This window comes from Uloborus diversus, chromosome 8 (genome assembly GCF_026930045.1).
Source record: "Uloborus diversus isolate 005 chromosome 8, Udiv.v.3.1, whole genome shotgun sequence".
NCBI classification, from domain to species: domain Eukaryota; kingdom Metazoa; phylum Arthropoda; class Arachnida; order Araneae; family Uloboridae; genus Uloborus; species Uloborus diversus.
Genome location: NC_072738.1, coordinates 78232439 through 78246993, shown reverse-complemented (window position 1 = coordinate 78246993; position 14555 = coordinate 78232439). Strand labels below are relative to the sequence as shown.

The following is a 14555-nucleotide window of genomic DNA, read 5'->3' as shown; positions in this document are numbered from 1 at the left end:
AAAGGATGAATGGTGAGTTATCATATCAAGAAGTCGCTGAAACTGAAAAGATAATTTTGAAGACTATCCAGATGGAATATTTTAATGATGAGAATATAAGGCATCTGAAATCGTTAACGACTGAAGAAACCGACGGTCTTCTTCGTCTCAAAACCAAGCTAACTTACGGATCTGATTCTGCCGATTTCAAAAACCCAGTTATTTTTCCACCTAATCATGAAGCAGTAGAAAGACTCATAATGACGGAACATGTGAAGAACTGTCATGCAGGCTCTCAAATGCTATTAAATATCTTAAGAGAGCACTACTGGATCTTAAACGGCAGGAAAGCTATTAGAAGTGTCATATCAAAATGTGTTACATGTTTAAGGCATGCGAAGCGTAATTTGAGTGCACCTGCCTGCGCCTTACCGGAAAATAGAGTGAAAGACGCTGCTATATTTGAAATAATTGGTTTCGATTTGGCGGGGCCTTTGTATTTAAAGGATGGCTCTAAGGCCTGGATTTGTATATATACTTGTGCTATCTATCGTGCAGTACATTTAGAACTTCTGTCGTCAATGTCCACCGAAGCATTTCTTCAAAGTTTTCGAAGATTTATATCACGAAGAGGAAGACCTTCTACAATATACTGTGATAACGGAAGCAACTTTGTTGGAGCTGCAAATCACTTAAAAGATTGGAGGTAGATTGGAGCAAACTTGCAGAATATAACAACAAAGAAAATTAAATAACTGTTTAATCCTCCAACGGCTGCCTGTTGGGGTGGTTTTTGGGAAAGGTTGATCGGTGTCATGAAGCAAATTTTAAAAAAGATTTTAGGAAAGGCTTTTTTTTCTTATGAAGAAATGACAACTATTTTATGTGACGCAGAATGGATAATCAACTCTCGGCCACTTACACACGTATCAGGCAACGATAGTGAAATAATCCCATTGTCACCCAATTCATTTTTACAGAGATTCATTTTTTAGATCGTGTACAAGAGCTAATACCGGGAAAGGATAGCATATCAAGAGTAGTGCGTCTACAAACAAGCAAAGGACAGTTGCTTAGACCGATTCAGAGGATTTTTCCATTGGAAATTTCGCCAAATTGCGATGAGTTTAGAAAGGGCAACTGTTTGATGAAGGATGATGCCGAATTTTCAAGTTTCGGAAGACTGATAAAACCTCCTGACCGACTTAATTTGTAATAACTTAATTATTTCTGAACTTTTGGACTTCCTCTTAAATTTTGAACTTTATAACTTTTGATAGTTAAGTTGTCTTTCGCCAACTTAAGGTGGGAGGATGTTAAGCCTTGCAAATAGTTTATATAAAGTTATGTTTTGAGCCGCGTGTGTCGGCATCCCTGTTGTCAAGGCAACAATAGCTTTGGTTTAAAAATTGCTTGTTCGGAAGATTTGGAGAGCAGAGTTTGCAATGTTGAAAGAGCAAATAAAACTATTATCCTGTTAACTTTATACTATGGAGTTTAGTCTTTTGCAAGTATTTATAAGTATAGCTACAGGTATTTAGTATAATTTCAATAGAGCATGAGAATGCAACACCATCCATCATTCTGAAGTGTTTTCCATATAGTTGACTCATTTCAGGTTCAGTGTTTTGATATCTGCAGTAAATTTCAAATCAGATTCCATTTGTGATACAAATACAAAAGTGATGAACAGCTCCAGGCTCTGTACAGAGCCAGGCTAATCCTAGCCAGTTTATTAGTCCCCAGTAAAGATTCATTGAAAATTATCTTACCGGATCGAGTTCAGCCTTGTCACAATAAAGCATTTCCCTGAATGTTAAACATTACCAAAACATATTATCAAACTACATATCATGCCGTGGCGCGGATTCATTGTTGAAACACGCAGGTTACTCGATCATCGGCATTATTTATATGAGGATAAATAAATCTATATGGAGTCGAATGTATAACTATATGAACGTTATATAACGTAACCCTGTCCGATTTGAACAACATTACAGGCAAAATCCCACAATTCTCTCAACGAAAATATTAACAAGGTTTCATTTAAAAAGCTTGGATTGGTTGTTATTGATTTACATTTATAATATTCTTTTGATAATACGAAATAGAATGCTATTTCCAATCTTATCCGTTTTCTAATTATCATTCCTTTTCATCAATTAAAAGCTTGAACAAACTATTAACTCTTTGAGGGACGGAGGCTTCCTTTGATGCAACCATTTATATATATATATATATATATATATATATATATATATATATATATATATATATATATATATATATATATATATATATGTATGTATGTATGTATGTATGTATGTATGTATGTATGTATGTATGTATGTATGTATGTATGTATGTATGTATGTATATATATATATATATATATATATATATATATATATATATATATATATATATATATATATATATATATATATATATATATATATTTCTTCAGCCAACTGACAAAGTGATTTCAGTTAGCTGAAAAAAAGAGAAGTAAGAAATGGGGTTCTCAAGTGAAGTCACTATTCCTCAAAGGATGAAAGCTGTTCGAAAAAAATTTAAATATTGGAAAAGGCGTATTGCCGTTTTTTATCATTATTTTTTTTTTCTTTCTAATGGGGCTGTGTTAGAGGCTTTAGCCTTTTGCAGAACAAGTGAGAACCAACCATATGGCATCCAGTCGTTCATATGCCACCATTAAGGCGCGGATGTGAATGTCAGAGGAAAATTTGATGCCCAGTTTCCATCAGATGGAGACACCTGAGCTCTTTTCCGAAACTGCAAAAGGAATTTAATTTTGTCAAGAGTATTCCCAGTCAAACGACCTAAGGGACCTTTTACATGCCGATTAATGGAATGTATCCCTAATGAATTAAATTAAGCATCTGTGTGATTTTATTTTAACAACATTTTGTTAATTTTAACAACAATACATATCATATTTTACAATGCAGGCAATGATTTTTTTTTCTTTAATGCGATGTTAGCAAAACACTTTATTGCAAGAAATAGCAAATATCTTTAGCTTGAAGAAAATAAGATTAAAAAAAAAAGCAATATAGAAACGAAAAACTCAAAAAAATTTACCTCGTATTCACCTTTTTTGTTTCTTTGCTTGTAACGCAGTAAACAGCGTTAATTTTCACCTAGTAATTTATAGTTAAATGCACATGCCTGTTTTTTGTTACGTTTAATGCTACCTTCAATTTACTAAAGATGGATGCATAGATGCTAATTAAATAACTCCTCAGTACAAAGCCAGTGAATAACAATCAGAAAATGTATTCCAATGATGCAAATACAAATATGTTTTATGGAACAACATTGAATAAAAGTTGAGAGAGAGATAATTTTTCGTCAGTTAAAAAACTTACTAACTGTTTTTCTTTTGGGATCATAGAATCACAATTCAGTAAGATTTAAAAGTAATAATTCCTAATAAATTACTTATTACATGCGTTAATATGGCCGAACTTGTAATTTCATATACTAATCACAGTAAAATATTCAAGTAATTTTCAATTTTATTTTTCTATAAAATTTTGATTCCGCAAAAAGTTTATTACATCAACTTCAAGTTTTATTAATTCATTTATTTTATTTATTTTATCTTCAAACACTAATTCTTTTTGGGCATTTAATATGTTCTATGATCATGCTTAAATATTTGGGGGAAAACATCAGTAAAAAAATCTACGTAATTTGTTACTCAGAAAGGAGAGAGATGTTAAAAATAATCTAAAAGTTCAAATAAAATTTTTATCAAAATATAAAAGGAATTTGAAATGAATCATGCCAAAAATATAAAGAGTTAAAATGAAAGAAAAAAAAATCAATAATTATTTTTCTTCATTCTCAAACACATGAAATGTGTAGAATTTCTTTTTTCGCTGCTGGCTTAGAATCTAAAATTATTTTTTAAATTTAAAAACACATTAAAACGTAAAATTGCTCGTATTTAAAAGAAAACTTTAAAAGGGAGCACTGCAACTTACTTAGTTTGGGTAAACTTAATTTTCTTTTGCATATAATTTTGTTCAAGATATGTTTCCTATGGACCCCCCCCTTGGCTACGTCCTTGTATTTAGAGAGAAAAATATTGAATCACATTAAAATTACCAGTAATAGGGAAATGACATTAAATTGGAGTAAAAGGAAGTCATGTGATGCACACATCAGCTCGTTTAGGTATGCGTTCTTGAAAACCAATACCTTTTCGAGAAAAAAAAATATCTCGTTCTTTTTGTCTCAGAGTGTTTGTGCCAAACAGGCGTTGAAGGGATCTTGTGCAGCAATCATGTGACAAGGACCCTGACGGTTTTCTGCGTCTCAAAAATCCACCGGCTGAACACTTAAACTGCAGATTCAAACCTGATACGAGAGAAATACGAAGCCTATGCCCAACTTCATTCTGAGATGCCCAATCACCTCGACACCCAGCTGACAAGTAATCAAAAACTAGCATGTAATCAATTTCGTTATTCTTATTGAAATGAATATGTGATGCTATAGCATCATAATGAAAATTTTAATTATTAGAAATAAGGTAAATGTAGCTGACCGGCAGCACCTTTTTGTAATTATAGTTTTTATTACATTATTACTAATCATATTTTGAAAGTGTTTATATGGAATATGTACTGACAGGTAATTAGAAAATAAAAATACAGTAGACCCTCTTTTTACGCAGGGGTTACCTTCCACGAAAATGCCGCGTAGATTGAGACCTTATAGTAGTTGTAAAATAGGGGTTTGGTTCCGTAGATAAAAAAAAGAAAAACTTCATTCTAGTGATGACTAATTGTATAATAAGTTTAACTTTACTTATATCGATTTTTAGGCATATCATGCAGAAAGAAAACATAAATTAATTTCGTGTTCTGTTTATAAAGAGGAGCTGGCAGTGATAGTGTTTTGGCAGTCATTAAGAATTTTTCTCTGTAATGCTTTGCAGAGCATTAACGCATCCATGACCACTTGCGTCATTTCCGCTATAGAATCTTCCTTCAATAATAAATTAGAAAGATCATTTCTATTTTCTAGGAATGGCTCAAAATTTTCAATGTGAACGTTTTTGGTTGTGTGTCACCGATGTCGGTATTTTCGTTGGTTTTGGCCTCCTTTGTCACTCCTAAAAGCTCTTCTTCCAGTAAGTTCTGAACTGTGTGAGTTTAATAACTTTACTTCTGGAAAGAGCTTTGGAACTAATCGCATAAAATGTCTCCAGTGGCCCAGGTTCGGTTATTAGCACGCCAAAATGCAGTTTATTACGTGTAATCTGCAATCTTTAGAAGTTTGGATTTTGAAAGAGGGGAAAATGTTGTCTGTTTGCATTGCCGCATCCGCGCAAAGCCGAAACTCATCCGCGTAAAATAAAATAATGGTGTCAAATCTTAAACCGCGTATAATCGATACCGCGTAAAAAACCCCCGCGTAAAACGGGGGTCTACTCTATCATCTTTAAGGTGACATCTTGGTTTTATTCTGAGGCGGAAAGGTCATGTCACCAGCAGTGGAAAAGTTTTTCTAAGAAATTGGTATTGATTGATGTCATCGTCGTTCCCTTCGTCCTGGATAAATATTTTGATTCCGTTTGTTGCAACGGCGTTTGCAATGCAAACTTGCGACAAAGTAGTTTAACGATAATTTTCTACAAGGGACCGGAAGGTCACTTGTAGAAAAGCAATCGGTCAAAATCATCTTCAAGATTCCGTAAGGAGCAACAGCCGATTCCGAGAGTTTCGGCATGAGTGTATCATTCCTCCTTTCCCAACCCCCCCTCCCCCCATCCGGTAATTCACCATTAAGTTCCTAGGTACAGGTGTACCTGGTGGTACGGCAGAGTTAGAGATCAGTCTTGATGTTTGCAGCTACTTTGATAAATGATCTATAACGGAACTCGTTTAGGGAATTTTCTGTGGCTACCGCACCATACTACCAGAGAGACATACATGGTACGATCCAAAAGTAATGAGCCACGTTATACTGACGCATGCACACCCTGCAGCTCGCTTTGCTTGACAGCAACAATGGTGAGGTTGTTGGCTTTACAGCGCAACGCAGGTCAGTTGCCTCCCAACTTTCGGAATGCCTCTCCCTTTTCGGAAAACGTACGTCTGTCCGCTTTCGTGGCAAACATGATGTGCGGGCGATGTCTGAATTAGACTTAGTTACAACGAGTTTTCTCTTAACGCCCGTATGTACGTATGTATATGTGCGTGTGTATCTCGCATAACTCTAAAACGGTATGCCCTAGAAAGTTGAAAATTGGTACGTAGATATAGTTGGGTCTAGTTGTGCACCTCCCCTTTTGGTTGCATTCGAATGTTCCAAAAGGGGTCTTTTACACCTTTTTGGGATAAAATCATTGTTAATTTCAATGCAAACTCAAGTGATGTTATAATTTGGCCAAACCTTTGCAATATATCGCCAACTTGGCCTTTTTTTTTTCTTTCCAAGTCTGGTTTTAATTTGGCCACATTTGGAGAGTAAACCATTGAATCACATTAAAACTGCCAATATTGGGAAAATTTATCGGTATAAAACGCTTCCTTTGCTTCGGTTCGCAACAAAATTGGGGTGAAAATATTTCAAGTGTCTTTTTGCTTACTCCGAGGCACTATTATCATTAAAGTGGAGTAAAAGGAAATCATGTGCTGTACACATCAGCTCGTTTTATAGGGTGGTAAGCTTTTTAGTCAAAGAAAAATGATTATTTTACATCCGGGGGAGGGGGGGGGGGTTAGATTTTTATTTATTTAAGGGATTTCCTTTCTCTATTCAATCCTTAACACGGGCATCACTGTGCGGATAAGCTAGTAGTATATAATTTGAGTGTCTAATTTTGAAAGACACGGTATCTATTCTTTGCTCCTAATGCAAATTACGCTTTTTGAGTTAGATTATCTACTCATTTAAATAATATTTCACAAAATAAACTACAAAATCATGCAATTTTTTTCTTCTAAAACTACTTTATATGTACAAACTTATGTAAAAAAGCAAGTCCTTCACATTAACAAGACTTTTGATCGAACAACAAAAAGAATCCGGCGCCATTTTTGTAGGAATCACTGTGAAACTTGATAACGGTTTCATCTTCCAAAAATTCATATGTTCCTGTAAAAAAAAAAGAAAAAAAACATTAATAAATATTTCAATTGAAGGGAACGTATGTTAAAGTATATCTATAGTTCTCTGTCTCAACGATTTTATTTATTTTTCACGGATGCTGACCAAAGTAAGATAGTCTATTAAAAACATTTCTGTATAAAAAATCATCAATTTCTGTATCAAAAAAAAATTTACTTTTTACTTCCTTTTACAAAAAAGGAAGTATTGTATCCGCAAAAAAATTTTCACTCAAAAATCGACCTTAATTTCCATTTTACTCACCCCCGAATGAATGTTGAGTTTTTTTTCCGACTCGACCACGTGTGGATAAGTGTCTAAGAACGTATAGACACGGAAAATATCCATTTTGATGATTCCTGAGTTATTTACAATGAGTTTTCTCGTGACGTCTGTATGTGCGTATGTATGTCGCATAACTCAAGAATGGTATGTCCTAGCAAGTTGAAATTTGGTACGTAGACTCCTAGTGGGGTCTAATTTTCACCTCCCCCTTTTGGCTGCATTCTGGTGTTTCTAAAGGGATATTTTGCCCCCTTTTTGGGGGAAATCATTGTTAATTTCGATGTAAACTCAAGTGGCGTTATAATTTGGCGGACACTTGGCGATACATCACCAGTCTTTTGGTCGCCAAGTTTTGTCGCCAACTTTGCGACAAATTTGGCGATTTTTTTTAAAAAATCTGATTTTAATTTGGCCACTGTTGGTGATATTTAGAGAGTAAACTATTGAATCACATCAAAATTGCCAGTAATGGGGAAATGACATTAAACTGGAGTAAAAGAAAGCCATGTGATGCACACATCAGCTCGTTTCATATTGAAAAACCAGAGTTTAACTGAATTTGTAGTTTTTTCCTAATTGAGTGATAGAAGTGACCTCCCTTTTTTGGTTTTTAACTTTCTGACGGTATAAATGGAGGACATATCATTTGCAGTTCTAGAGCTTGGATATGCCACCTTGTGGTGGTTTAAGACTTGATCCAAAGAGGTAAAAAATTTCAGTTTTATGAGGACAAGGCAGATTTCTCATTAGACATATCGTCGCCTCAGGGCAACAGTAAGACATTTAATCCCAAAAATAATACTAAAATGTCCTACTGTTGCTCTGAGGTGACGATATGCAAGTAGACTGGTGTTGGATGCCTCTTTCAGCAGCCATTGGCCATAGACTATAGCGTTTCCTTGTTTGAATTCTGAATTGAAAGCTTTTAGGGAAGACAGTTTTCTGCGCCTAATGACTAGCACCGATCCTTTTCGGTGCTAGTTATTAGGCACTTTTACAAAGAAAATGACGGTTTAATAAAGGAAGTCAGAAATTCCGATAACACCCATTTACATTGCAACCTGCAGATGACAGACCCTTTGAAGTAGCCCGCTCAGAGCAGGCCGCTCTTCACCTGATAAGGAGTTGGTCAAAAATTAAATGATACGTTTTTTTCCTCTTGAATAGGGAACTGTCCCATCACCAGGGCCGATCCTAGGATGTCGGCCGCCCGTGTGCAAAGACCTAATGTGCCGCCCCTCAACTGTAATTTGCATATTTTGACTAATCTTTAACGTCTATATAAATCTTTCTTTAAATTTCTATGCCAAGTTCGAATTTAAAAAGGGGAGGGGGGTAACAGAAGAATGATCTTATAAAAAAAGAAGAAATTTTTTATAATAAGAAACTTCTTAGGTACAATTTATATCTTTGAAGAAAGTAATAGATACAAAAATTTACTAGCCGTAAAAACGCATTTTATGGTCTTTCTTCGGTGACATCAGAGAAGGGACGGAGGAAGGGCAAGCGTGGGGGGAGGTGTCAGGGGTTCAGGGAAGGAGGATTGCTCCAAGAAAATTGTCGAAATTGGCGTATGAAAAATATTTTTAGTTAATCTTTAGTTGTGTTTGGTTGTAAGGACAAAAGAGTCAAGTATATTCAAGGTGCATGGAGAAATTTTCGAAATTGACGTCAAATATCGCAATTTTAGGAACTTTTTCGAGACTTTAGGTGAAAGTAATGTTGCAGAGTTCTTTCCTAAAATTCTTTCAAAATTGAAATCAATTTGAAGCTATTTTTTAAGACCGTAGCTTAGGAAGGATCGGCGTTCTTCCCGAAAAATCTTCGAAACTGAAATTTTAAACCCGCAATTTTGGGTTACCTTTGTTGACGTTGCAAGAGGGAGGGAGATTCAATCGTCTCCCATCAAAAGATTTTGAAATGTAAGTTTAAAACGCAAATTTATTCCGTCTTTGGTGACGGTAGGGGATCTGGCGGCTATCCTCCGGTAATTTCTCGGCACTATTTTTTCAAAAACCCGTTTTTGGCTAGATTTGAAAACAATAGGGGAAACGTGAAAATATTCCAAAACAAAATATTTTTCGGAACTGAAATCCATTATAGGCTATTTTTGGGAAGGAAGGGTTTTGGAGCTCTGAAGCGGATATTTCTAAAATTACAATTTTATATTATCTTTGGTGACGTTAACAAAACTGGGAAGCTTCTACGGTTCGGATATTTTTCAACATTAATATCTGAAAAATATAACTATAGACTTTTGTCCACCTCACCTCGACGATTGATAGATATGTCCTAGCACCGTAAAAAGTTACATAAGCCTGGCAGTTCTCCTCCTGAATTCTTTAGAAAAATAAGTCCCAAAATCGTATTTTAAGCATTGTTTGATAACGATGGGACGGAGAGCGGGGGGGGGGGGGGGTTCAGTGTGCCCTCACGAACTGTGTTTTTGAAACTGAAGTCATTTTCAGGCTAGTTTAGGCAGGAAGCTGTAGCTCCACGGAACCGTCTAAAAACGAAATTTTCAGGTATAGTGATTGCGTTGGAGAAAAGGGGGATCCGGGTCTTTCCCCAAAAGTTCTTGAAACTGATGTTTGTAAAACGCAATTTTAAGTTGTTTTTCAATACATTAAGCGAGATGGGGTGGAATTCGGGGCTTCTCAAGACGCTAATTGAGACTGTCTTTGGTAGTGATGTTTGCGAATGGATTTCGGGGACCTCCACCGCAAAAAATTTCGAAAAATGCCAAAGCAATTTTATATGACTTTTGATGATAGGAAGGTCTGTCGTCTGAAAACACGTTTTGGGATTTTGGAGCCAACATTTTTTAGGCTATGTTTGATTAAGTTAAGGTGGAAGAGGTGAATCAGAGATTTAATTGGGCTTTTAAGATCGATGGTTCAACCAGTGAAATTTTCAGAAAGTAAAGTCCTAGAAACGCAATTTTAAGCCTTCTTTAGTTTCGTCAAGGAGGTCATGGCATCCTTTTGGATCTTCGTTTTGGAGCTACATTTAAATTTGCTTCCCGGGGCAAGGGCCCTGTCCTCCTACCTGATCTGAAACCTGGCAGTTCATTCAAGATTTTAATCAGAAAAATTGTCGTAAAGGGGGAAAAGTACAACATTTTTGTTCGTCAGTCATATGTGTTACTCTCAAAGGAGTCGCAATTTTCCACTTTATCTCCACGCATCCTCGATTGTTGAACACAGAGTTTGTTACATAGTTTGTTGTTTGAAATGCTTGCGAGAGTATCTAATCAGTATAGCTTTTTTATAAATAATTTAAATAAAATATGTCTTCATTGTTTAGGTCTATAAAAAGCTTGGGGGGGGGGGGGGTAAACATTAGTGGCCGCCCTCGGTACTCCTTTTAGACGGCACCATTTCATGCTTCAGAAGGGGGCCTTTCCCCTCCCCTGTATCATTGCCTGATTACCGGTTCTGTCACAAATTTTTGCAACCAAATGAAGCATGTTGTTAAGAGTAGACAGTAATGGACAATGAGCCAACACAATGTTCTCTAACATTCTATTTTTCTTAAACTATGCTATGCTGTCGGGAAATCGACACATACTTTGACAATTGAACATTTAAAAATAAGCATATTTATTCTACTTATTACAAGTTATCTTGTGAGAAATTCTTGAGGAATTTTGCTTGATTATAAGAACTATATGATGTGGCCTGCGGCCGCCCCTTGCTTTGGCCGCCCTTGTGCGGCGCACACTCTGCACACCTGCTAGGATCGGCCCCTGCCCATCACTGTTTGAAAATACCTGCAATGAGCCAACTTTTTGGTCAGTGTAAACGGGCTCAAAAGTACTACACTGTAAAAAAAACCTGTAAATTTTGAAGAAGTTATCCGCATTTTTTACAGAAAAAAACTGTTCGTAATAAAATACAGGATTTCTCTGTTTTTTTGAATCTGTAACCGGTTATAAGCGTTAACTGTTACCATCGCCTCACTGCGTACTTTGTTCTTCTTCGAATCTTCGAAATTTCGCCCCGCGTGTTTGGATTTTGGTTCTCGTGCTCGAATTTTTGATCTTATATTTATTTAAAGCGAGTAAGTCTTAAATCGTTTGCAACTTCCATTTCATTGCATCCTAATCAATATTTTATTATTATGTTTTTTTGTCATCTGTTACAGAGGCATATTCGGAAATTTACCTTTGTATACATGTATTTCGTAGTAGTATAGTAAATATTGAAATGTATTTATGAAAGTATAGTTTCATTTTTTAATCTTCATAAAATAATAAATCAGCTTGAATAAATAATAAAAATACGGAAGATTTCTGTAAAATAAACGGAAGAAAACTGGCGTCCTGGCTGACAGTTTTTTTCCGTAAATTTTACAGATTTTTTTTACAGTGTATATGAAATTGAATCTCTTTGAAATGGATGGTTGGAGGGACTTACTGTCCATTAGTATGTAACCTTGTCGTGCCGTTTTAATAACGTTTAGAGGTAAGAAGCAGCTACGAATTAAACTAATTAATCCTTTATTTCCACTTTAAATTTAAAAAAATTCAGGTTTAGAATTGCGCAAATTTCGAGCCTTTATAAATAAAATAAAGATCATACAGTACAATAACACTTACGGACGGAATCGTATTCCATGCGTCCACATAATTTTTGCTCAGAAATATACAAGTAATCCTTTTCGCAGTTTTCCGATTGCTCGATGTCGTAAGAATAGAACTTGACTTGCAATGCGCAGACTTGAAAAGATGATTTTTTGATGGTATACTGGCAATCTGTGTTGTCGGGGTAGGAGCCTGTCTGATAGCCTGGGCTGATGATTTGGAACGATTCTTCACTAAATGTTTCGTCACAAGCTAAAAAGAGAAATTTCAATTAGTTACTGCTCTTTTCTTCATGAAACTAGAAAATCGCCCGTCATGGTATGACGGGTGAAAATTGTTTCTACATTTGAACAAAGCCATTGCGTGTTTGATGATATTTTGATAGTTGAAATTTTAACCCTAAACTCCAGTAGATAGCGGTCATTGTTTTCGTTTCTTCATTCCCCTGAAATGAAAGTCTTACCAGTAAAACAGTTAAGTTAACGGATCGAGTTCAGCCTTGTCACAATAAAGCCTTTCCCTGCCATGTCAAACATTACCAAAACAAATCATCAAATTATCATGCCGTGGTGCGAGTTTCACGCGCGTTACTCGATCATCAGCTATTATATATATGAGTATTGTAATGGTAGTAATTGACCTCATAACACTATCATCTGTTCAAACACTTTTAATGCTCAAATCTACATCCGCACTGTTTGAGTGACAAACACGCTTTGACAGTGCAGATTCTCAGTCACCTTGAAAGGGTTTCCATTAATGCGTAATTTCTGTTTCCACAACTGCCTACTGCTCTAATGCTTGGGAGTTCCCAATAATTAATTTTGAGCAACTGAAATTTATCAAATAACTCCCAACAGAAAACTTCCAATTCGTTTCAGAGTGCATGTCAAAATATAAAAAGTAATTGTGTGCTGGGGGTATAGGTATTCTGCCGCGCTAAACACAAAAAAGTCGTATCCGCACTTTTTAAAAATCAAAATTGTGTTACGATCACCAAGTGATTCTTTGCCACATATTTCGCCTAAACAGAAAGTTTTATGGTAATTTGCCAATGGGAAATTTTTAAAAAAAAATTCTGAAAAAGTTGCATACATGGAGGCACAAAACTTTACATGCGCTTAGCACGGCAGTATTTCCGGTCTTAGTAAAGGTAAAGAACTCAGATATTTTACTAATTCACTACATTTCGGGCTCGTCCAGGCTCGTTCCAGGATATTTCTGGCTGACGTTTTTTGCGTGACATATCTCAGACCTCTTCAAAGCATAAATGATTTAACTCATTTGTGCTGTGACTCCAAACATTTTCCTGTTAAAATTTGAGGGAAAAAAAAGTGTCCTCACGTTTTATTCATTTTTGCGGTTACATGGAATTCTATAAAATGCTTGCACAGTGCTGTCAACTTATGAAACCGATCAAATGGTAGTCATATAATAAAATGTTGTCGATCAAACAGTGGTCAAGTACGATAAAAGCTAATTTTAATTTTGCTCGCTATAATGGTGAATTCACATAAATATAGTAGTAATAGCTGTACCCGACGCGCGTTGCTACGCCAACAAAAAAATACATAATTATACTGATTTTCATGACAATCGGTTGAACGGGGCAGAAGTTGCTACTCTGCAGTGCCACCTGGTGGCGAGTGGCTTCAATGAGCATATTATGCACCTTCTCCGTGGAAAAATACATATATAAAGCAATTTTCATAATAATCGGTCCAGGTATCAAGTGAAGCCGTGTGACTATACTCAAATTTTGTACTCACGCAGTTTGCAAGATCAATCAATCGCTAAAAATATCAAATAGAAAAAGTTTTAAATCCCCCCGTTGCATGAAAAGCCATAAAACAATAAAGAAAGAATTTATTTGCTCAAACTCAAGAAAAATGGCAACAGCTAACTTCTTATCAATTCGGAACTCCAGCGCTCGAATACGCTACCTTGCGGTGATTTACAAAACTGCAAATGAAACTAAAACATTGCCACGTTGCGTTCCACGTGTGTCTGTTGACGTAAACAGAGGCAGTTTGTTCTGAGTATTTATTAACGCAATCGATGTGTCTTAGTTTGCTTTCAGCTACAGAAATTAATTCGTCCCTTAGTAGTATTCTCGAGCTTCTCAAAATAATGTTAGTTTTCATTATTTCCTTAATAATTGGTGAAAGCGAAAATTCTGGATTAACAAACTTGGATAACGTTATACAAGGTAAAAATTTTTATTGTTTTGTATGAATTTGTAAGAATATGGGTTTTTTTTTAATCTTAAATTAATTAAACTTACCATATTTTACAGCAGCATTTAGTTGGAATGGACAGTATGCAAAATATGTTTTTGAATATATTATCGTAGAACAAAATAATAACCGAGAAAGAATTTACTTTATTCCTTTTATTCTCAGCTGAAAGGTTTCGCCAAATTTGTTTAGGGTTATATAGTTTTAGTATAGTGCGAGCAAAGTAGCCTTGGCGAGATTTCGCGTTTTTAGTTAAACCATTTTTAATTTTTATCATGAGTGGAATAAAATGGTAGTAAGATTACAGAATTCGATAAGTG

General features: G+C 35.5%; 1 protein-coding gene across 1 annotated transcript in view; it reads right to left on the bottom strand.

Moving 5' to 3' along the window:
* Positions 1-6951: 6951 nt before the first annotated feature.
* Positions 6952-14555, bottom strand: part of LOC129228439 (cubilin-like) — a 93391-nt gene continuing 85787 nt past the window's right edge. The window contains exons 18-19 of the mRNA XM_054863120.1: positions 12014-12250; positions 6952-7116 (exon numbers count right to left, since the gene is read on the bottom strand). Coding sequence (XP_054719095.1) covers positions 7013-7116; positions 12014-12250 — 341 coding nt within the window. The 3' untranslated portion in view covers positions 6952-7012. The remainder of the gene's footprint in view (positions 7117-12013; positions 12251-14555) is intronic.